This window comes from Theobroma cacao, chromosome 7 (assembly GCF_053813885.1).
Source record: "Theobroma cacao isolate CCN51 chromosome 7, ASM5381388v1, whole genome shotgun sequence".
Classification (NCBI taxonomy): domain Eukaryota; kingdom Viridiplantae; phylum Streptophyta; class Magnoliopsida; order Malvales; family Malvaceae; genus Theobroma; species Theobroma cacao.
In genome coordinates this window covers 3,959,258-3,984,765 of record NC_142645.1, presented here as the reverse complement: position 1 = coordinate 3,984,765, position 25,508 = coordinate 3,959,258, and the positions used below count along the sequence as shown (strand labels likewise).

Below are 25,508 nucleotides of genomic sequence, written 5' to 3'. Positions count from 1 at the left end.
CTTTAAGCTCAAATCACTCTTTAGAACGATTAACATACTTAGGGGACGAGAGGTTCAAATTGCTGGAATTAAATAAACAGGCCAAGGCTAATATAACTGTGCGATTACAAAGAAAAGGTAAATTAGGCTCAAAAAGGGTGACTAAGGATAAATATAACAAGGTAGGCTCAAAAAGGCTCAAACGATCCAAAGATGGCCTAAATCACTTCCTATCCTAAATGTTATCTAAGATTTCGCCTCGAGAGAGAATCAAACAAATTCTAGAATTCTTGACTCCACTATGTTTTTTCATCAATATAAAATTTCTCTAAATCACACATAAATTCTAAGTAAAAGAGTATAGTGCTTCAAATTATTGGAAGTCACATTCTAAAATAAAGCTAACACAAGAATATCACATAAAATTAAATCATAACTATATGTTTCCCAAAAGCTAAGAATCAAAAGATAATTAAAATATCATCCTAGGATTGGGACAATCAAGAATAAGATATAACTATCTCAAATCTTTTTTTTTTTAACACAACAAAACATGCAAATCACAAATAAAACATGTAAATAAACTAACAAAATTCTAAACTACTCCCCCAAACTTAGAATGAACATTGTCCTCAATGTGATAAAAGAAAATAAAAGACAAGGGACAAGAATACTCCCCTTACTCCGAATCAATTTTTTGACCTGCAAAAAGGGAAAAGAATAGATAATAATAATAATAATAATAATAAAGTAAAATAATAATAAAATAATAAAAATAAAATAAAATAAACCAAAACTGAGTAAGATTAAGAAGCTTGGGTTGCCTCCCAAGAAGCGCTTCATTTATAGTTTTCAGCTGGATTGTCTTGGACTCTAGGCCGTATCAAGCAAGTGAATTAAGGACTGTTGATGATTAATTTCGCCTCCCCAATAATGCTTTAATCTTTTTCCATTGACTTTAAATTTTTGACCATCTATCCCTCTAACTTCGATCGCTCCATGTGGGAATACCTCATTGATAATAAAAGGACCAGACCACCTTGATTTGAGCTTTCCCGAAAATAATTTTAAGTGAGAATTATAAAGTAACACTGCTTGTCCTGGCTCAAAGCTTCTTGCCAATATCTTCATATCATGCCATTGCTTTGTTTTCTCTTTGTAGAGTTTAGCATTCTCATAAGCTTGAAGGCGAAATTCATCAAGCTCATTTAACTGCAACAACCTTTGCTCACCTGCTGCTTGTAGATCAAAATTTAACTTCTTGACAGCCCAATAAGCATTGTGTTCAAGTTCCACCGGTAAGTGACAAGCTTTGCCAAAGACCAACTTATATAGAGACATACCAATCGAGGTCTTGTAAGCAGTCCTATATGCCCACAGTGCATCCTAATATCTTGGACCAATCTTTTCTTGTGGGACACACGATTTTCTCCAAAATCCTCTTGATTTCGGGATTCGATACTTCTGCTTGGCCACTAGTCTGAGGATGGTACGCAGTGGCAACCTTATGTTTAACTCCATATTTTGCCAAAAGGCCATCAAAATATTTGTTGCAAAAGTGACTTCCCTCATCACTAATGATTGCCCTTGGAGTGCCGAATCGAGTGAAAATATTTTTCTTGATGAAATTCATGACCACCTTCGAATCATTATGAGGAAAGGCTGCTGCTTCAACCCACTTGGAGACATAATCCACAACAAGCAAAATGTATTTGTTGTTATATGAGGATATGAATGGACCCATGAAGTCAATACCCCATACATAAAAAATTTCTATCTCCATGATGTTGTTGAGAGGCATCTCATGTCGCCTTGAGATATTTCCCACCCTTTGGCACCTGTCACAATGCAATACAAAATTATGAGCATCCTTAAATAATGTAGGCCAATACAAACCTGATTAGAGGACTTTAGCAGCAGTCCTTGTTCCTCCAAAATGTCCTCCATAATCTAAAGAATGGCAATGGTGAAGCACACTTTGAATCTCTTCCTCCGGGACGCATTTTCTGAACATCTGGTTTTTACACTGTTTGAACAAGTAAGGCTCATCCCAAAAATAAAATTTAACATCATGCAAAAATTTCTTTTTCTGATGAAAATTTAAATAAAGGGGAATAATATTACTTACCAAATAGTTTACAAAATCAGCATACCAAGGAAGTGATTTCTTACCAACTTGAAGGATTTGTTCATCAGGAAACGTCTCTTTGATTATGGTCGAATCCTTACCTTGAGCTTTAATTTCTAATCTTGAGAGGTGGTATGCAACTTGATTTTCTATTCCTTTTTTATCATGAATCTCAAGATCAAATTCTTGAAGTAAGAGGATCCATCTTATCAATCTTGGCTTAGCATCTTTCTTGGCAATCAAATACTTGATAGCTGAGTGATCAGTGTACACTATCACCTTTGTCCCCATGAGATAGGAGCGAAATTTGTCAAAAGCAAAAACCACAGCTAAAAGCTCCTTTTCTATCGTGGTATAATTTTTCTGAGCCTCGTTCAAAGTCTTGCTAGCATAATAGATGGAATGGAAGATTTTATCCGTCCCAAAACAGCTCCCATCGCATAATCACTCACATTACACATTAGCTCAAAAGGAAGAGTCCAATCGGGACTAATTATGATAGGTGCAGATATTAATCTTTTCTTCAATTCATCAAAAGCAACAAGACATTCATTATCAAACTTAAATGGCACATCTTTCTCCAATAAATTGCAAAATGGTTTAGAAATTTTTGAAAAGTCCTTAATAAATTTTCTATAAAAACCAGCATGACCAAGAAAACTTCTAATACCTTTGACATTTATTGGAGGTGGTAATTTCTCAATTGCTTCAATTTTTGCTTTATCTACCTCAATGCCATTACTAGAGATCTTGTGCCCAAGAACAATACCTTCTCGCACCATGAAGTGACATTTCTCCCAATTGAGCACCAAATTTGTCTCTTCGTACCTCTTGAGTACCCTAGCAAGATTTAAAAGACAATCATCAAAATTATTTCCAAAGACTGAGAAATCATCCATAAATACCTCCAAGCATTTTTCCACCATGTTTGTGAATATGGCCATCATGCATCGTTGAAAGGTGGCAGGTGCATTACATAATCTAAATGGCATTCTTCTAAAAGCAAAGGTGCCATAAGGACATGTAAATGTAGTCTTTTCCTGATCTTCAGGAGCAATAGCAATTTGGTTATAGCCAGAATAACCATTTAGAAAACAATAATATTCCTTACCAGCCAAGCGATCTAACATTTGATCAATGAATGGAAGAGGGAAGTGATCTTTCCTTGTAGCTTTGTTGAGCTTGCGGTAGTCCATGCACACTCTCCATCCAGTCACCGTTCTTATTGGAATGAGCTCATTATTGTCATTGGCCATCATAGTCGTTCCTCCTTTCTTAAGAACACATTGAACTGGACTTACCCATGAGCTATCAGAGATAAGGTAGATTATTCTGGCATCCAACCACTTGATGATTTCCTTCTTGACCACTTCCTTCATGATGGGATTCAATCTTCTTTGTTGTTCAATTGTGGCTTTGTGATCTTCCTCAAGAAGAATTTTGTGCATGCAAATAGAAGGGCTAATTCCCTTAAAATCAGCTATGGTCCACCCTATTGCTTTATTGAATTCTCTAAGTGTTCGCAATAACTTCTCCTCTTGCAAGCTAGTAAGAGCATCAGAAATAATAACCGGAAGAGAGGAAGAATTTTCAAGAAAAGCATACCTCAAGTGTACTGGTAGAGGTTTGAGTTCCAAAGTAGGTGGCTCCTCAACGGAAGGCTTAGAAGTTGGCACCAAAGAAGCTGAAATATCTAAAGACTCAAATTGATGATTAGTTCTAAATCTGGAGTGAGCATTCAACAAATTTGAATATTCAATAAACTCATCATCATTCCTATCAGAGTTAGCGATTAAACATGCTTCAAGAGGATCATTGGGATTTTCTTCTAAGAAAACATCATGTGTCAAATTGTTCACTACACCCATAGAAAAACAGTCTTTAGATGTCACAGGTAATTTTAAAGCTTTGAAAATATTAAATGTTACCTGTTGGTCTTGAACTCTCAAAGTAAGCTCACCTTTTTCAACATCAATTAAAGCTCTAGCAGTTGCTAAGAATGGCCTCCCAAGAATGATTGGAATTTGCCTATCTTCTTCCATGTCAAGAATTATAAAATCAATTGGAAAAATAAATTTATCTACCTTGACAAGAACATCTTCAATAATTCCCCTTGGGTACACATAAGAACGATCAGCCAATTGCAAAGTTACAGAAGTGGGTTTGCATTCCCCCAAACCAAGTTTCTCAAAAATTGACCAAGGCATTAAATTGATACTTGCACCTAAATCACTCAAAGCTTTTGTAAAAAATAAATTACCAATAGTGTAAGCGATTGTGAAACTACCTAGATCTTTGAGTTTTGGTGGTAGCTTGTTTTGGAGAATTGCACTACACTCTTCTGTAAGGGAGACAATTTCAAACTCACCTAACTTTCTCTTTTTGGAGAGGATGTCCTTCAACAACTTGACATAACTAGGCATTTGTTCTAGAGCTTCAACAAAAGGAATATTTATGTGTAATTTCTTGAAGACATCAATGAACTTCTGAAATTGCTTCTCAAGCTTTTGCTTTTGGAGCCTTTGGGGAAAAGGTAGTGGAGGATGGATGACTTGAGAAACTCCTTGATTTTCAGCCTTGACCTTCTCTTTCTGTTTGTCTTCACTTTCTTTCTCACAAATTCTTTCATTATCAACATGTTCATTCTCAAGTTCAACTACTTTTTCATTCACCCCTTCAATCTCTTTTCCATTCCTTAAGGTGATTGTTTAGCATTGTTCCTTACCTTTAGGATTGATTTGTGTGCCACTAGGTAAGGAACCTTGAGGTCTACTATTGACAGAATTTGCAAGTTGTCCCACTTGAGTTTCAAGATTTCTCAAGGATGCTCCAAAGCTTTGAATTATCGCATCATTCTTGGATATATACTGCAAAAGTAATTCTTCCACTTGGAGCTTCTTTTCAGGAAGTGGTGGTCTAACTTGCTGTTGAAATCCCGGAGGCATGTTGGGTTTTGGATTGGAAGGCCCTGCATTGTTATTCCATGAAAAATTTGGATGGTTTCTCCAATCAAGATTATAAGTATTAGAATATGGGTTGTTTTGCTATCTGTTAAAGTTACCCACAAACTGAACTGATTCAGAATTGTATGGACATTGATCATTTGAATGGCCATCCCCACACATCTCACAAATTGAATTTTGAACTGCATGAACTCCCATTGTGTCGATCTTTTTGGACAGTGCAGCCACTTGCGCGGCTAAGTTGCTCATTGCATCAACTTCATAAGCTCCAAAAGCTTTTCTCGAACCCGACCTTTCTGAAGGCCATTGATAATTATTTGAAGCCATCTCTTCCAATAATTTATAAGCATCTGCTGCATTTTTACTCATCAATGCCCCACCAGTAGCAGCATCAATTGTGGTTTTAATTGACCCAATAAGCCCATTATAGAATGTCTGAACTTGCAACCAATTAGGAAGCCCATGATGTGGACATCTTCGCAGTAGTTCTTTAAACCTCTCCCAAGCTTCATACAAGGACTCACCATCAAATTGTGTGAATGAGGTGATATCGTTCCTCAACTTTGCAATCTTTGCAGGTGGAAAGAACTTTGCGAGAAACTTTTGAGCCAATTCTTCCCATGTAGTGATAGACCCATTAGGCTGTGAATTAAGCCAGTTTTTTGCTTTATCCCTTAGAGAGAATGGAAACAATCTCAATCTAATAGCATCATCAGTTACTCCATTATATTTAAAGGTATCTCAAATCTCTAGGAAATTTACTAAATGAGCATTAGGATCATCACTAGGTAACCCACCAAACTGGACTGAAGACTGAATCATCTGAATATAGGCTGGTTTAATTTCAAAATTATTCGCATTGATGGAAGGTCTCCTAATGCTTTGGTGCAAATCTTGCAACAGAAGAACTGCATAGTCTTTCAATGCTCTATTTGCTTTGGGAACCACATTAATGGCATTATTACCATTATTAATGTTATCCTCGGCCATTGTCTAATTTAAAACTGCAACTTGTAAATTCTCCCTGCGACGCCTTCTGAAAGTTCTTTCTATCTCAGGATCAAAAGGAACAAGATTCAAGTTGTCTCTTCTTTGCATACAATGACCAAAGATATCTGCAAGAAAATAAAAGTTAAAATTAAAATAAGAAAAATAAAATTTGAAGTAAGACTAAATTGTTTGGTATTAGTATTAGTAATAAATCTAGAATTAATTTCCTGGCAACGGCGCCAAAAACTTGTCAGTTAAAATCCTACTACGCAAGTATACGTATCGAATAAATAGTATATTAGCAAGCAGAGTATCGATCCCACAGGGAATTGATCTAAAATTTTACTAAGTACTAAAATTAAAACAATTCAATTTTATCCAAACAATCAAAATTAAGTAATGAACTAAAACTGATTAACTAAAATTAAAACTAATAAGAAAAATCAAAATAATAATAATCTTGAGAAAATATCAAATTAAACAAACCTAGGATTACAATATTCCTCACAGTTCATCTAAATCTTACCTCTCTTCCTTAACTTATTTCAATGGGTTGAATTGCTAACTTAGAGTCCTAAATTATTTATAAAGGTCTCCCCGACTCTTCCTATAAAAATATCTATTTTAATCAAAACACTATATCCCTATATGAATTGAAATTAAAACAGACTCATTAAGTTCAGGCTCTAATCTGGCTACATATGGCCTATAAGTATATCCCTATCCTATATGCAAATCAATTAATTTGATCATATGCTATCCCAATTTTAGTTTACTCTAAACTCCCTTTCCCAAGTTTGTTTAGGTTCCTAGATCAATTTAATTGGTGATCAGGCAATTAAAAGCATTAAGAACAAATTGAAATAAACAATTCAAATTCCATTAAAATAAGTAAGAAAGATATTAAAAACTTAAACTACATGTGAGTTCAATTGCAATCTTAGAGAAAGAAGTTTAGCTACTCATAATTGCAAAATAAAATAACATTGTATAAAATTCAACCATTAAAAGTATCAAGATAAAAGCTAAGAGAGAAAACAAAACAATATTCTCCGCCTTGATCTTCAAGTTTCAGCCTCAACTTTTAATTTATTGAATCTCCCAAAGGTTGTCTTCCTCTTTTTTTAATGTTGTCAAACATATTCTATTTATACTAATAGACTAAACCTAAAGTTCTTTAAGCTGACTTAGGGTTTAATTGGGCTTAAAAGTATAATAAGAGGCCCAAAATTCAAATTGTCAATCTTTACAAATTTTCATTCCCGGTACAGTACATCTACTATTTTTTGACACGATTTTCTCTATCTTCGAGGTAGAACTGGACAAAGTGATCTTCACAAAAGTTGTAGCTCTATCTCTTAACTTTCCACTGGTCTAAGAATCACATCATTTGGAGTTCTGTAACTCGAGATATGGCCAAAATACTACAACATATGCAAGCAGATTCTGGATCTTTCAACATCTTACTTTCCAAAATTAAGCCCAAATCACCTTTAATTCTACAAAAAATATAAAAACTAATCAATAATAAACAAATTAAAAGAAATAACATAAAATTAAAATAACTAACTTAAAATTAACCTAATTATAAAAACAACTAAAAATTAGTAAATTATAATTGAAAATTGAGGACTTAGCTAATATTTAATAACAAAATTAGAGTAAAATAATTCTACAAAATAGAATTATCATTACACGCCATGTTGAAAAAAGAAATATTGTTGTTACATACCATGTTGAAAAAATATTATTGTTACATGACATATTCAAAAACATTTTGTTACACTTTAATACCTAAAATGTTGTTGTTACTTACGAACCAAAACTTCCAATCCTCTCAACTCTTTTTATTTTTTTGACAATTTGGCACTGATTAAAGTGTTTCTAATATGTTTTCATAAATCAAAATATAAAATTTTTTTATCTAAAACACCTACTTTAACTAAAAATAAAAAAAAAATTCCTTTGAAAACTTCGGTTTATAAATTTCAAAATTTTGAGTTTTTTAGTGTCTAGGTCCCTAATTGATTCAATTAAAAGCTATTTCATACATTTGTGATTATTTCCACCATTTTAGTTTTATCCAAAATACCTAAACATTGAATTTCCCAAATAGTCACCTACCCAAGCACGTCAAAACCATTGCTTGGTGTCTTGAAAGCGTAAGAAAGAGAAATTTGAAAATGCGGGAGAGAGAAATCGAAAGCATAGCAGACAAATGCCGAAGAGAGAAATCAATAAAATTTGAGAGAGTGGGATGGTGAGAGAGAGAAATCCGAAGTACAAATGGAAAGAAATTGTGATGAATGGTTTAATTTATTTGATATAATTTAAAAGGTATTTTTATCAAATCATGACTAAATATGGCTAAAAATAGTTAAATTTATTTTGATGGTTATTTTTAAAATGTCTTTATCGAGATAGTTCATTCCTCACAATTTCCTCTTTAAATTACTCTTTTTCCTTTTACTTTTTCAATGAGGATTGTGGCCTACATTCATTATTGTTGAAAATTATATCCAACAACAACAGCACCTCAATTGGAAATATATTAACCCAGACTTGTTCAGAACATTCTGGTTTTCAGCTTCCTTTGTCAATCGTTATTTGAGCAACGCAAGAGAATTAATGATAAGCCCACCTTCGTTGACAAAAAATATCACAATTTCTGCATTTAATAGAAAATTGTCAGTAGACCTACCATGTTCTAAGAGCATCTGTTTCATCATTTCTGGTTGATCTCAGTAATAGCCTAAATTTTCCAGCATTCATTCATATTTGAAGAAAGAAGTGCAACATAAGATAATCAGTGGAGACGATTTCATTCTTTCTTGTATATTTATTTGTTTTCTCCATCTTAAGGACTGCTACTGCAGTAGATACACTCTGTCCAAGTCAATCCCTTAGAAATGGTGAAACTCTAGCTTCAGCTGATGGGAGCTTTGAACTGGGATTTTTCAGCCCTACAGTAAGTTCCACAAGTCGATTTTTAGGAATATGGTACAAGAAAGTATCTAAGCGAACGGTTGTATGGGTGGCAAATAGAGAAACTCCAATTTCTGATAATAAAGGAGTCTTACTTTTCTCCAACCATGGAATTCTTTCGCTTCTGAATAGCACAAATAGCACTGTTTGGTCATCAAATACATCAAAAACTGCACAAGAACCCGTTGTTCGTCTTCTCAACTCAGGAAATCTTGTAGTAAAAGATGGAAAAGACAACAACCCAGCTGACAATCTGTGGCAGAGTTTTGATTATCCTTGTGATACTCTGCTTTCAGGAATGAAAATCGGGAAGAACTTAGTGACAGGTTTTGAGTGGTTTCTGTCATCCTGGAAAAGTACAGATGATCCTGCTCCAGGCCAATACTTTGTACGTATAAATATCAGTGGATATCCACAACTAGTAATTGAGAAGGGATCTAAAATAGAGTACAGAACAGATCGTGGAATGGTCTTCGCTTTATAGGGATGAGAACGAATGCAATATTTTCTGTCAAACTTGAATTTGAGTTGTATGAGAATGAAGTCTATTATACTACTGAGCTCAAAAACAGTTCAGAAGTTATTAGGCTCATGCTGAACCCAGCAGGCTTTGTTCAGTTCCTTTTATGGAGTGATAAGAATATATATATATATCAGAATAAAGTGTTTGATGAGAGAAAAAGGGAGAAGAAAAGGAAGAAAAGGATGATTAGAAGTAGTGAAGATTAAGGCTCGTTATAGATCCTAGAATGATTACGTGCTTAGGGTGTTTTGAGCCATATATTATCTTATATCCTACCTTGACCCGAGCCATATGTTACAAGCTTGATTAAGTCTTATGGATCCTTGAGTAAGTGTGAGCCTATATAAGTGGAGAGAGAGGTAAAGAGCAAACATATGAATCTCTTGACTAAATTAAATTATTGCATAAGCATAAACTTATCAAATGGCATGATTTTCATTGCGTGAAACTCCACACTCACACATGGGATTTCCTTTGAAAATGGGCTTGCAATTTAGTGAAATGTGAACTTCAATAATATTTATTCTTTGCTTAGGATGCTGAGGAAATAAGATGACTTAAGTGATCTTTGGATTGGTGCAACCAAATTATAGTTCAATGTTTTCGATGTTTATGTTTCTTTCTTTATTTTAATTTTTTTCTTGAGGATTAGCAAAATGTTAAGTTTGGGGGTGTGATAACCCTATTTTATAGAGTTATCTCGCACTATGTTAAGTATAAAAGAATGAAGTCCTTTTGTGCTTTTTTTTAGTCAATTTTAGGTAGTTTTTACATCTTTTTATTAATTAGCTTAAAGCATGTTTAAGTATTGTTAATTGAGTTCTTTTAGCTTATTTCTTGTATAAAAGTCCAATTTTTATCCTCTATTGATTGAGTCCTTCATTATTGAAGGTGCACAAGCATGTTGGGTTTAAATAGCAAAGAATGGTGTAAAGATCTTTCAGGAGATTTCTGATTATGTTGTAGAAATTTGAACGTAACTCAAGCTACGGAAGTCCGATTGATGAGATTTAAATTGGATCACTAGAAAGCTTAGTGAAAGGCCTACAACTTTTATGTTATCACTTTGTCCAGTTCTAATTGGATCATGGTCAAAATCATATAGGAAATGACTGAACTACAGCAGGAATAGCAATAGCATAAAGGCTAAAGGACACAAGGCACCAAGGTAGCAGGCACGATGCTGCGACGCCATGCTCCCAGCGTCGTGGTGCCACCTTGGGTTTACCTACATGCACTACACAACAAGCACAGTGCCATGGTGCTGACACATACAATCTCAATTTTGCATATGTTGAATTTGGCAACTAGGGCTTTTAATAGGGAGTATAAATATGATCTTTTTAGTTAAGAAAGGGTGCTGGAAGCAAAGAATATTTTGCTAGAAAAGGAAGCTTTCTACAAAAGGAGAAAAAGGGAGAAATCAAAGGAGATTTTGACTCTAAGAGCTGCAGCAAATCATTTCTTTCACTAGTTTTTCTTTTCTCTCCCTATCTTCCACTGTAGAAATGACTTATGTTCTGGAAATATTAAACTTTGCTGTAACTATGATGAACTAAATAGCTTTCATGTAGGATTTTGGTGAATTTCTACATGTAACTTGAATTATTTGTTGCTTTTTTACTTATTTTGAATGGTATGTTAATGTTTATTCAAATATGAATTTATTGACCATTGATTGCTTGATCACCAATTGATTGGATGTGGTATTTAAATGAGACTTGACGAAGTTAGTTTAGATTAGACATAGGCTTGGATAATATGTGTTCAAATCACTTAGAAATTAAGTGTCTTGATTAGCAACTAGGGTAGACACATGCCTAGATGCCAACTATAATCTAAGGAGAAATCGTGCTTAAAGAACCTAGTTTAATTGAATCCTATAGACATATAGAGGCCTAACTAAGCTAGGCAATTATTGTACAAATGCCTAAACATAAGTTTGTTCATGCATTAGGATTCTAGATTAGAATCAAGTCCCATTGAATTAAATAATTAGAGGAATAACAATCCAAGTGAAATGTTGAATACAGCCATAATAGTAGACTTTTAAACTATTGCTTCCAGATTATTTCACCTTGCATGTCTTTAATTGGCTTAATTAATTAGTTTGTTTTTAATCATATTCCATACTTTGGTTAGTTTGGATAAGGTTAGCTTGACTCAACTTTAATACTTAATGAAGAATTGTAGCCAACTCCTTGTAAGATGACACTTATACTTATCACTTTACTACTTGTTCACCACACGTGCATTTGCGTGTTAGTTTCAATTCATATAAGAATTAAGCTCGCTGCAGTGATTTTGAAGAAGACTTTAAAGAATTGAGTGTCTATATGAAAGTTGAAACCAATGACGTGATCACAAAACGTTGTTGGGCGAGTGACCCAACCTAGGTCATTACACTAGATCAGAATGATCTTGATTGTTCACATGAAAAACTTGAAGCCATAGTAAGGAGCTCAAGAAATTTGAAACATTCAAGATTTTCTTTGTCATCTTCCATCTCCATTATCCGCAACAATTCATCTCAGCTTCAACTTTTCACTTTGAGAGCACAGAACTCGGTAAAATAAAAGAAATATGTGCAAAAGTGACAAGACAAGACTAATTAGTTGAATTGGCAAAGCAAAAGAAAGCAAAACCTTCTTGCATATAAGAAACTACAACAGCACTTCAATTGGAACGACTCGTTCACAAACTTGTTTTTCAGATTTCTTTGTTAATCATTAGTCAATGGACCGCAACTGCAGACTTTGAAAATTCCCTTGAGTAACGCAGGGGACTTTGAAAATTCCGCTTGAGTAACGCAGGGGAATTCTGTATTATCAATGCAATGCAATGCATCTCCTTTTTCCATCCAAAGGAAAAACTATAATGGCGAGCCCACCTTCGTTAAAAAAATCACAGGTTTCATATTTTACGAGAACTGCCAGTAGACCCATCTATGATTTGGAGCTTCCCTTTCTGTATTTCTGGTTGTCTTAATAGTATCCTGAATTTTTTTTCCGAAAGATTTATTTAAAACTTAAAGAAAAGAGTGAACATGAGAAAATCAATGGAAGGCATTTCATTGTTACTTCTTGTATATTTATTTGTTTTCTCCATCTTAAGGACTGCTAATGCAGTAGATACTTTGTCTCCAAGTCAATCCATTAGAGATGGTGAAACTCTGGTCTCAGCTGATGGGAGCTTCGAACTTGGATTTTTCAGCCCTACAATAAGTTCCACAAGTCGATTTTTAGGAATATGGTACAAGAAAGTATCTAATGGAACGGTTGTATGGGTGGCAAATAGAGAAACTCCAATTTCTGATGATAAAGGAGTCTTACTTTTGTCCAACCATGGAATTCTTTCGCTTCTGAATAGCACAAATAGCACTGTTTGGTCATCTCATACATCAAAAACTGCACAAGAACCTGTTGCTCATCTTCTCAACTCAGGAAATCTTGTAGTAAAAGATGGAACAGACAACAACCCAGCTGAAGACAATCTATGGCAGAGTTTTGATTATCCTTGTGATACTTTGCTTCCAGGAATGAAAATCGGGAAGAACTTAGTGACAGGTTTTGAGAGGTTTCTGTCATCCTGGAAAAGTTCTGGTGATCCTGCTCCAGGCCAATACTTTGTACGTATAAATATCAGTGGATATCCACAACTAGTAATTGAGAAGAGATCTAAAATAGTGTACAGAGGAGGATCATGGAATGGTCTTCACTTTACAGGGATGAAAGCGAATGCAATATTTCCTGTCAAACTTGAATTTGAGTTGAATGAGAATGAAGTCTATTACACTAGTGAGCCAAAAAACAGTTCAGTAGTTACTCGGACCATGCTGAACCCATCAGGCTTTGGTCAGATCCTTATATGGAGTGATAAACTACGTGATTGGGAGTCTTTATCAGCGTCAAATCTTGATCAGTGTTCGAACTATGCCCTTTGTGGAGCATATGCTACCTGCAATGGAAATGACTCTCCAGATGCGTGTTCATGCTTGGAAGGGTTCACGCCCAAATTAGTAGGAAAGTGGAATTCAGGAGTTTGGTGTGATGGGTGTGTTAGAAGAACTCCATTGGTTTGTAACAAAAGAGATAGCTTTCACAAGCATACGGGTTTGAAATTGCCAGACACGTCCCATTCCAAGGTTAACAAGACCATGAACATCAAAGAATGTAGACAGTTATGTTTGAGTGATTGCTCTTGCACTGCATATACCAATTCAGATGTCAGAGAGGGGGGAAGCGGATGCCTGCTGTGGTTTGGTGATCTGTTGGACATGAGAGATGATTGGGGGCAGGATGGGCAAGACCTTTATATTCGACTTGCTGCTTCTGAAATAGGTACTTGTCCTCTTCTTTTCACCGTGGATCGTGTTGAAATCTTTTTTTTTTTTTTCCAATATCTATTCATGAAATTATATCCTGAGGGTTTTGGTGTAGAGGAAGTAGGATTTAGAGGTAAGAATCAATAAGAGTAGAAAACAGAGAACATTTTTCAGGTACTTTGCTCATGAAAGAAGGAAGAAAATAGGGGATATTGTTGCTTTTTCCACTCCTTATTTCTCTTAAAGCTTTTCCTTGTGCATTCCAAAGTTTGTACAGTATCAGTTTGCCTGTTGCAGAATTATTTATTCTAATAAAATCGCACCAAAACTGCAATCCATATCTCTGACTTCATCTCGAATCTTTCAGGCAAAATTGTACCAAAAAGGCAGTCCTGGGAGAAAAAGCGAGTAAGAATTATAGTCGGGTCTGTCATAATAGGAATGGGAACGCTGATACTACCTGTCTTGTGTATACGATGGAGGAAACGTAATAAGAAAGGTAAATAAACTTGATTACTTATGTTGAAACTTAAGCAAAGGCCACATATCTGGCATATATTGTCGTTTCAGGATTGACAAGAAAGAATCACACATTGGACTCTGATGAAAAGGAGAAGGAAGAGATGGAATTGCCGTTATTTTCTTTTGGGACCATGGCAAATGCGACAAATAACTTTTCTGTCGATAACTTGCTGGGAAAAGGTGGATTTGGACCAGTATACAAGGTAAAGGAATACTATGCTACGGGGGCTTTATTCAAGTTCTGCAGCATATATTTCTTTTTAAGTAAAACATTTATTTGTTATGGTCTTAAGGGTACACTGGAAGAGGGGCAAGAAATAGCAGTAAAGAGACTGTCAAAGAATTCTGGACAAGGACTGAAAGAATTCAAAAATGAAGTTATTTTGATTGCCAAACTTCAGCACCGCAATCTTGTAAAGCTTCTTGGCTGTTGCATTCAAGGAGATGAAAAGTTGTTAATCTATGAATACATGGCCAACAAAAGTTTGGACTACTTTATTTTTGGTTTGGTCCTTTACTATTCCTCTCGTGTTTCAGAATCTTCTTTTTCTGATGTTTTTTCTTCAACGATTCTATTAGTGGTTTGGCTAACATGGGGAACTGAATCAGATCAAACAAGAAGCAAACTACTAGACTGGAGTAAACGAATGAATGTTATTGGTGGAATTGCTCGAGGACTTCTTTATCTTCATCAAGACTCTAGACTTAGAATAATCCACAGAGATCTCAAGTCTAGCAACATTTTACTGGATGATGCAATGAACCCAAAAATTTCAGATTTTGGCTTAGCTAGAACAATTTGGGGAGAGCAAACTGAGGCCAAAACAAATAGACTGGTTGGAACATAGTAAGTACAAAGTAAATCAAATCTTTCTTTATGGCTATCCTTTATGTTGCTATTAAATTGTTTTCACAACATATTTGCAGTGGCTATATGTCTCCCGAGTATGCCCTTGATGGTGTTTTCTCAATGAAATCTGATGTCTTTAGCTTTGGGGTTCTTGTCCTTGAGATAGTAAGTGGAAAGAAGAACAGGGGATTTTCCCACCCAGATCATGATCATAATCTTCTCGGACATGTAAGGTTAAATGTTGAGATTGTTAACCATGTTGAATTTCCAAGGCAGAAATCATGATTCTCAATTTTTGAAATTTCAGGCATGGAGATTATGGACAGAAAGGAGGCCAATGGAACTGATTGATGAAACTCTTAGGGACTTCTGCTTGCCATCTGAAGTGCAGCGATGCATTCATGTGGGATTATTGTGCGTGCAGCAACGACCAGAAGATAGACCAAACATGTCTTTTGTAATTGTAATGCTAGGCAGTGAAAGTGCATTGCCTCAACCAAAGCAGCCAGGGTTTTTCACAGGGAGGAATCTGCCTGAAGCTGAGTCTTCAACAAGCAACTGTAAATTATCTTCTGCAAATGAGTGCACCGTTACCCTGTTAGAGCCACGGTAGTTGGATTTGTCACTTGACAAGTGGAGGTAGGGGCAGCTTGGTTGTTAAGACCTGATCAGGAAGAAAACAGGAATGGATGAGATGATACTCCATTTTCACAGTGATGAGCTAAGATTTGCAGGCATCACATTTTGTATTTAATTACCTTCAGGATGCTTGAGCAATATCTTTCTTCTCTCTGAACCCCGAAAATATTAAAAGTGATTAATCCAAATACTCATACTTATTTAATTTTTAATTAAAGTTGACTAGTTTTTGTTGGTGTCTTAAAGAATCTTATCAAAACACAATTATTATTATGACAATTGGATTACTATGAAACAAGATAATCACGTGACATCACTACACCAAAACATAACCGCATGAGCATGACCATAAATCTAAGAGTTTTTAATTATTATTTTATACATGGACCCTGAAATTATAAGTTTCATAAATAAGTTTATATAACGACCACCTTAATTGAGGATAATTTAATAAATTTCCTTCTCAACAAATAAAAAAATAATCCAAATTAAATAAGTAGTTTATTTATTTATGATGTAAATACGGAAGTTAATAATCTAACAGTGAAGGAAACTTACAGCAGGTAATGTTGAAAACAAAGGATAGGAAACTAGTAATTTGAAATTGACTTGGAAATTCAATTACGTTTTTTTTTTATAATCGAAAATCATATGTAAAACACAAAATGATTTTGTTTGCTTTGATTTTAATAAATATAAAAAATATGTATATACTTGCATGAATTACGGAAATTGACTTTTTAAAATCGTGGATTTAGATTCAAAACTTCAAAGGGATGTATGATTTATGGACGAGAGAGAACTATATATTTTTCATGGAGTTTAATAAAAACGTAAGATTAAGAAAACATGAAGATACATGTATAATCTCTGAGTAAATCAAGCAATACTTTGTGCAAAGCTAGCTATTCCTATACTATTCTTTAATTCAAGCTTTCATAGTTATGTGTATTTGTTTTTTATATATGGTTAGTTTTACGGTAGCTGAGTCCTGTGAGAACTTTTAACATTAAAATATATATATTTATATATATGATTAGCTTTTTCGTGGAATTTGTTTGGAAATTGTTTGACATTAACATTATCAAGAAGCTTTCCTGTGCCTTTTTAATCTCATCAGTGATTCCATCTGCTCATGTTGTGCGGTGAGAGTACATTGCCTCATCCGAAGCAGCCTGGCTTTTTCTTGGAAAGAAATCTGCCTCCTGCAGCTGAGTCTGCACTAAGCAAGCAAGTTCCATAATTTCATTGTTAAACATATATTGAAGTCACTCCAAATTGTAGAGTAGGCCTAAGTCCAACCCGGGCATCATTAATTCAGTGTGAATGCTTAAATTTGCAGGAATCATTTCAATTTCAGCATTGTAATATTTTCATTAGTGCCTTGGGCAGTGCATATGTGTTGAAATTGAGGCTCCTCCACGAACTCCATTTGGGCCAATACATTTTAATTTTTCAATAAAAAAATAAGTTCATGCAAAATACGTAAAATAAGTGAGCTTAAATATAAAAGAGGAGGTCAAAAAATTACCTTTTCTTTTCCAAAAGGCCTTTTGACTTCTTTCTTTCTTCTTCCCTTTCTCATTTTCCCGTTCCTTCCTTTTTTTTTAATTCTTTTTTATAATAATATAATTAATTATATTAAAAATATATAAAAATTAAGATAATTAATAAAATATTTTTAAATTAGATGTTTAAAAATATCTATTTTCTCTTACCTCCCACATGTTAATAATTCTCAACTATTTATCTCACTTCGTTAATTATGTAAAAGTCAAGGTAATTAATAGAATGACATATTTTCTTACTTTCCTAATTATATACCTAATAAATTTTTTTTATCTCTTCCCAATTCCCATGATGCTAATAATTCTCAATTATTTCTTCTATTTCCAATCAATGACCGTAAAATTTTTTTCTTAATTTCAATAAAAAAAAAGTCTCATTTGAATATTTGGGTACTTTAAGCCTTTAAGGTTATTGATTTTTCTCATATTTTTCCCTTAGTTATATAAATTATTTAATTAGAGTTTTAATACAATACCATTATTTAATTAAACTACAATACCATTATTTAATTAAACTACAATATCTAATTATGAGAATATTGTTAGTTAATTATTGTTAGATTATGAATAAAATTATTTTTTATAAATAATTTTATAATATAAGATATTTTTTTCTTATAATATGATTGTTATGTCTTGAAATCAAGATATAATACATTTATATAATCTCGAGACTAAGTCTCAAAGTAATATGAAACCTTTCTATCTTTCATTCATAGATAAGTCTCAATTGAAGTTATAGTTACAATTCCCTTAATTTTTACATATTCACATATATAATATATAATTATGTTCAATTACGGAACAGGAAAATCTTGATTGACGGGGAACTTGACAACCCAAAATTAAGCAATACCCTTTTTCGTATAAAAAAAAAATTCAACAGTTACACCAAGCTTGTTCATAACCTTGTTTTTGTTGGGCCACGACCATAGACTTTGAAAATTCCCATTGAGAAACGCTAGCTAGGTAATTCTATATTATCAATTATGTTAAGATATTATACCATTATTTAATTAGGTTATAATACAATACTATTACCTAATTAAATTACAATATATAGTTTAGAGAATACTATTAGTTAATTATATCTACTAAATGAATAGGCTAATCTTTTATATAAATATATGTTATCATTTTATAATGCTAGAGTTTTCTTTTTTTGTAACATGATTGTTATGCCTTAAAATTAGGACATGACAATCATATTACCATGACTAAATTCCCAAATTAATACAAAGCTTTTCTACCTTTCATTCATTCTTATATATTCCCTTCTTACATATTCGCATATTAATGGAAAAGGAAAATCTTGATTGATGAGGGACTTGTGAGGTCTTGCTAGATTTTGATATTAGTAATCTATACACAAGTGAGAAGAGAAGACTTCGTAATTGAATTGGCAAACCAAAAGGAAGTGAAACCTTCTTTCATATAAAAAAATACAACAGCACTGCAATCGAAATAGCTAAGCCAAACTTGTTCAAAGCCTTGGTTTTCATATTTCTTTGTCAATCAATAGTCTACGGGCCACAACCATAGACTTTGAAAATTCCCTTTGAGTAACGCAGGGAAATATTGAATATAAATTCTGTTAAGATAATTATACAAATTATTTAATAAGAGTTATAATACAATATTATTACCTATTACTTAATTAAACTACAATATCTAGTTAAGAGAATCCTGTTAGTTAGTTAGAGTTAGATTATGAATAGGATTAGTTTTATATAAATATGTACTTCATTCACCTATGTAATATATACAATTTTGGAATACAAGAGTTTTTTTTTTTTAACATGGAAGTCCTAAAACAAGGACATAACACTGCTATATTACCTCTTGAGACTAAGTCCCAAAGTAATATGAAGCCTTTCTAGGGTTGTCAATGAGTAGTATACCCGTTAATTTCGAGATATTTGAACCCTAACCCTATAAAAAATCAAATATCATAACCCTATTAACTACTCAAATAATTTTAAAAATTACTATCCTAACTCTATTCCTAATACATTCCCACTACCATATAATTACTCTAACTAGTTTAAAAATCCGATTAGATAAAAAAACTTATCAAACTGTTCTTCATGGGTACCCAATTACCTGAACCCGAACCCGTATCCATATACAATAACATTTTTCTTACATAATTCTTAAATTAACTACTAATTAAATTAATAAAAACACAAATAATAAAATTTAAATTTAAATAATCAAAAACTATAAAGTGTATTTATAAATGAACATAATATATAAAATAAATCAATATTATTTTATTATTTAATAATTATTAACTTATATAATAGTAATTTTATTCTTTATAAATGAAAATAACATATAATATAAAGTGTATGTATTAAAAGACATTACAAGTTATATAATATAAAGTGTGTATATATGTATATTATAATAAATAATTTTATAAGTTATAATTTTTATAATGTTAACATAAAATAAAAAGTAAATATATTTATATTTAAAGAATATATATATTAAAAGTATTTTAGTGTATATATATAATAGAAATTATATTCCTTATAAATGAACCCAATATATATAAAGTATAGATATTAAAAGACATTACAAGTTAATTAATAATCATAGTTTCATTAATTAATTTAATTAATTATATGAGTTTGTCCTTAATTACATGAAATTAAAAAAATTAAGTTTCAAAACTATTCTAATCTTACAACTTCCTTTTAGATAATTAAGTTTATATATTATAAGTTTATATAAATAAATGCATATATATTATAATTAATAATTTTATAAGTTATAATTTTTGTAATATTAACACAACATAGAAAGTAAATATGTTTATATTTAAAGTGTATATATATACACACACACACTAAAAGTATTTTATTATATGTATAATAGTAATTGTATTCTTTATAAATGAACCCAATATGCATAAAGTAAATATATTAAAAGACATTACAAGGTAATTAATAATCATAGTTTTATGAATTAATTTAATTAATTATATGAGTTTGTCCTTAATTACATGAAATTAAAAAAAATAATTAGGTCTCAAAACTATTCTAATCTCACAACTTCTTTTAAGGTTTGTATATTATAAGTTTATATAAAGAAAGGTGTATATATTTTAATTAATAATTTTACAATTTAATAATTTTTGTAATGTTAATATAAAATAGAAAGTAAATATATTTATATTTAAAGTATATAAATACTAAAAGTATTAGTATATATATATAATATAGTAATTATGTTTCTTATAAATGAACCCAATATATACAATGTATATATTAAAAAACATTCTAAGTTAATTAATAATCATAGTTTAATGAATTAATTTAATTAACTATATGGGTTTGTCTTTAATTACATGAAATTAAAAAAATAGTTATATTCCAAAACTATTCTAATCTCAAAGACTCTTTTGAAGTATATATATTAATAAGTTATAATTTTTGTAATGTTAACACAAAATAAAAAGTAAATATATTTATGTTTAAAGTATATAAATAATAGTAATTATATTTCTTTGTAATATGATATGATATTCATATTATTTAAACATAATTTATAATCTAATAATTTTTTAATTTAAATATATTAATGTCATCACATTAATAATTTGAATAACCGTACTTTTTGATATATTTATCAGGTTTTAATAAATATATTAATGTTGATTTTTTTTAATTTAATCATTTAAATAAAAATAAAATATATATAAACGGATATTAGGATCGAGTTTGGGGCGGGTACCTGTGTAACCCGAATATTAACATAATCAAGTTCAGGTAGCAGGTACCCAAGGGGTAGTTCCTAAACCCTACCTAAACCCAATACGAATAGTGAAATCAGATCCTGAACCCATCCCAAACTAGATTATAAGGTACCTTAACCCAATATAACCGGGTCGGGTACCCGTTGCCATCCTTAAGCCTTTCTATATTTCATCTATATTTAAATCCTCAATTGAAGTTATACTAACAATTCCATTCTTACATATTCACATATATAACTATTACAATCCAATTAAAGCTTTCAAGATGATAAATTAAACAACTAGAAACTTAAAATATCAATTGCACATGATAAGAGTTTCGACATAACTAATGAAGTCTTGATACTAAAGTAGGCATCTCAGATCATTTTCTTAGTTTCCATAATTCTGAATCTCTCATCTCTAGTCATTTGCAAACTGTAAATAAAGGAATGATCAAACCAAAGCTCAACAAGTATAACTACACACACCTTACTGGATCAAGCATCATTTTCAATATATCATATAAAATCATTTAAGAGCATTTCAATAAACCATGCTTTCATATCGTCAAAGTACCATTATATCCAAAAACAAACAATTTCATAAGTTTATAAATTATTGACTATCAAATGTTATTCTTCAAATATCGTTTGAACAAATCATAAATTCAATCTTTAAAAGTTATAAAGTTTCATCATTTTTAGCTATTGTCACTACTATAACTTGTGATAGGACCATATCGACAATATCATTCTCATGATCATTACTAACTATTATAACCCATTAGTAGGAATGTATGCTAACTATTATAACGTGTTAGTAGTGTCATATGCTAACTGTTATAACCCAATAGTGGGATGTGAAATCCCACCTTAGGTAAGAGGATTAGTTAATAAAATCCTTGGATGAACATGTGAAATTATTGTTTTGAAACAATAAATTCGGTTTCTAACCTTAGAAAAATTTATGTTTTGAAATGTTATTATGTTTGGCAAGATTGGATTTTAAAAGAAATCCATTTGGACAAGTTTCTAAGTGTATTTTTACATACTGGAGCAAATCTATACATGTTCTTTATGTATCGATAGATTCAACTTAGAATACTTTTAAAAAGGAGTTTGAAGAATATTTATCGATACATGGCCATATGTATTGATAGATTTAGTCTAGAAAGCTTTCCAAAAGGATTTCGATGAACATTTATTGATACATGGCCAAATGTATTGATAGAAATTTTTCAAAAACCAATGTATCGATACATTTCGTCGTTTTCAGAAAAATAAAAAAGGCAAAATTGTATTTTCACACTCTTAAGCATAAATAGGTCACATTTTACAAGGATTTTTTACCTCAAATATTTTTATCAAGTATTCCCTCACCTCTAAACCCTCTTACACCCATTTTTCACCCAAGTCACCATTTTTGAAGATTTGAAAACTTGGTTTTAAGTTTTATGAACAAGGCAACATTTTTTAACTTTGAAACCTTTAAATGTTGATTTTTCAGAACTAAAAATATATTGTTTTTATGCCCATATTTTCATTTGATTACCAAAGCTCAAATGTTTTGTAATTTCCCTTAACACTAAAGTTCACCTAAGGTAACGATAAAGGATTTATGGGTTCCTAAGGATTTATTATGTTAAATAGCAGTGGGTTTAAGCTAGAAAATTAGTTTTCGATGAATCTGATTAGTTTCGAAAAAATCTAGAATGGTTATTATAAAATTATAAATCTAGATATCGATTGTAATGATTGTTGAATGTTAAGAATAGTTGAAAACTTCGAGGCGAATGCTAGAGTGGAGTCTTGATTGTTGCTAGAGATCGAGTCTTCAATTAGATGAGTGGATACACATTTTCAAGTATTTTAATATGTAAAGTGAGCGTGATTTTTATGGCAATGATTGATTATGCATGATAAAATGCTGTTTCAAAGAATGGTTTGTCAAAGGATTTGAGTTCAAGGTTTTTCAACTAGTTTCGAAAGGTATGATTAAAAAGTTGATTTAATGATGATTTATGGTGTGAGTTAACACAAATGATTTTCAGATTGTTTGCCAGTCTACTATGTATGTAAATATCCTATTATGTATTAGTTTTCAACAATGTGGGACAAGCCTTTTCAAATGTTTTTCTTCAAAATGATATGAATGGTATAATGTACATGATTGACATAATGTAGCATGTAAAGGTTGATGGGCGCATAAGTTCCATCTATGAGATTATGAACAAATATGATATGCATGTTATGTATGATGATTGGTTTGGAGGATGATGATTTCCCTCCTATGATATGATGATGATTTATGAGATAAGATATGAAATGTATGCCATAAGATGTATGTGTTGAGAATATCATGTACACCATGGGCTAGGCACGAGAATAATTTATGAGATAAAATATAAAATGTATGCCATGAGATGTATGCGCTGAGAATTCATATACACTATAGGCTAAGCATGAGAATGATTTTACTTTATGCTGCAAGTCATGGATGAGAACAATTTTATACTTGAGGAATCCTATGACGATAGTGGGGGATTAATCACTATTTGCTTGAGTTGGTGCGAAACCACTCAAAGATTGTGGGTGAAGTTGATATGCTACTCATAGAACGCACTAAGAATCCTAGGTTGCAAGGATTAAATAATTACCTGCTTGAATGGGACAAGGACTACTCAAAAGTTATGAAATGTTTATGGCTTATTAGAATGGCTCTATGTATTAATGGTCTTGATTTTATGTTTTTGATTAAATGTCTATTGATGAGGAGACATACGCTAGAATGTGACAAATGAAAGTTTGGTTAGTTGAATTCTAGCCCAAAAGGATAGCCTTATGAGATAGTAAGACATAAGGAAAGGTTATATGTAGAATTTTACCTACAAAAAATGGTTTTTGTGCCTAAAGTATTGATACATGAAGAACATGTATTGATACATTTTGGATAGAATGCAAAAAGAGGCATTTTGTGTAAAATGTATCAATAGATTTTTCACAAAAATGAGTTTTCAAGTGTTTTTAAAAGGATTATCAAAGGTTAATAGTTTCTAATGAATTATACAAACTTGTTTTCACTTAAATGCTATTGAGAATGTATTTAAATGCCATTTTCATGATATTTATGAAAATGATGGATGATTTATGAATGACATGTGATTACAAGTGCATGGTTATGAAAAACTCTCACCCTTGGCTTGTCCCGTTCCCTGTATCCACTCACAGATTTATGAATGAAATGTGATTACAAGATTTATGAATGACATGTGATTACAAGTACATGTTATTTTCCCTACTTTTGTCTTGCAGATCAGTCAGTAGTTTACTTACTTTATCGTGAAGACCAACTCTTGGTCTTCTTTCTTTGATAGGTGTCTAACAACCACTTGATGCTTAAAGAGTTGGGTCATGTTCCATTCATGAGTCGGTCTTTACTTTTCCTGTGCAAAGGTGGTTTGAGAGCCTATATAGACACCTAAAGGTGTAAATGAATGTTATATGGTACAATGCATGAGATTATGGAACTATGATGATAATAATGCACTCACACTATTTATTTTGAGAAGTTCCATAATTGTGTATAGTTGCCTATGGATGCATGCATGTGTTGATATTGTATGCTTTTATGTATGATGATTATGATAAATGGGCAAAGTTATGAATGGATGAATGTAAGGAGGTTTGCTTTGGCTTAGCGAGCTATACCTATATAGGTCCATATGCCGGTCATGATCCCTCTATAAAATGGAATGTGACACGATGTTGTATGCTAATTACTATAATCCATTAGCGGCGTTGTTTGCTAACTACTGTAACCTTTAATGGGACCATATGCTAACTATTGTAACTCATTAACAAGGCCATATACTAATTACTATAACCTGTTAACAGGACCACAGAAGTAGTTTTGGTATTGATTACCTCACTTTCCAAGGATCATTTCATAGCTCTTAAAACATTCATTAAAAGATAATTGAAGATTTCATCAAATTCATCAATCAGTATTCATCGTATGAATAGACCAAAACATTTGTAAATCAATCTTCGTCATATTAATAAACCAAAACTTTCATAAATCAATTTTTATCATATGAATAAACCAAAGCATTCATAATCAATCTTCATCATATGAATGAACTAAAACATTTGTAAATCACTCTTCATCATATGAATACACACCAAAAAAGGATAATAATTATATGTTTGACTCTATAATCATATATTGAAAATAATGAAATAAAATGTTCAAATGTTTCAAGAAATATACATATACGATAATTTTAAAACAAG

The 25,508-nt window shown here is 32.0% G+C and overlaps 1 protein-coding gene, 1 non-coding gene and 2 pseudogenes across 3 annotated transcripts; 3 read left to right on the top strand and 1 right to left on the bottom strand.

Annotated features, from left to right (window-relative positions):
* Window positions 1–852: 852 nt before the first annotated feature.
* On the bottom strand, window positions 853–6,060 carry LOC108662719 (uncharacterized; annotated as a pseudogene).
* Window positions 5,528–5,634, top strand: LOC148761474 (small nucleolar RNA R71). The gene has a single exon (XR_016027779.1). It is a non-coding gene; the product is annotated as a small nucleolar RNA R71 (small nucleolar RNA).
* Window positions 6,061–8,866: 2,806 nt separating the features above from the next.
* On the top strand, window positions 8,867–10,232 carry LOC18593770 (G-type lectin S-receptor-like serine/threonine-protein kinase At4g27290 pseudogene; annotated as a pseudogene).
* Window positions 10,233–12,539: 2,307 nt separating this feature from the next.
* Window positions 12,540–16,135, top strand: LOC108662949 (G-type lectin S-receptor-like serine/threonine-protein kinase At4g27290). Of its 2 annotated transcripts, XM_088808735.1 has the most exons (7): window positions 12,546–13,908; window positions 14,260–14,391; window positions 14,463–14,617; window positions 14,708–14,918; window positions 15,024–15,261; window positions 15,342–15,492; window positions 15,572–16,135. In XM_088808735.1, exons 1-7 carry the CDS (start codon window positions 12,615–12,617, stop codon window positions 15,875–15,877), a joined length of 2,487 nt encoding a protein of 828 aa, XP_088664861.1. In that variant the 5' UTR covers window positions 12,546–12,614; the 3' UTR covers window positions 15,878–16,135. The 2 variants fall into 2 exon arrangements, with proteins under 2 accessions (XP_088664860.1, XP_088664861.1); XM_088808734.1 differs by having other exon boundaries at window positions 12,540–13,908; window positions 14,708–15,261.
* Window positions 16,136–25,508: the final 9,373 nt, after the last annotated feature.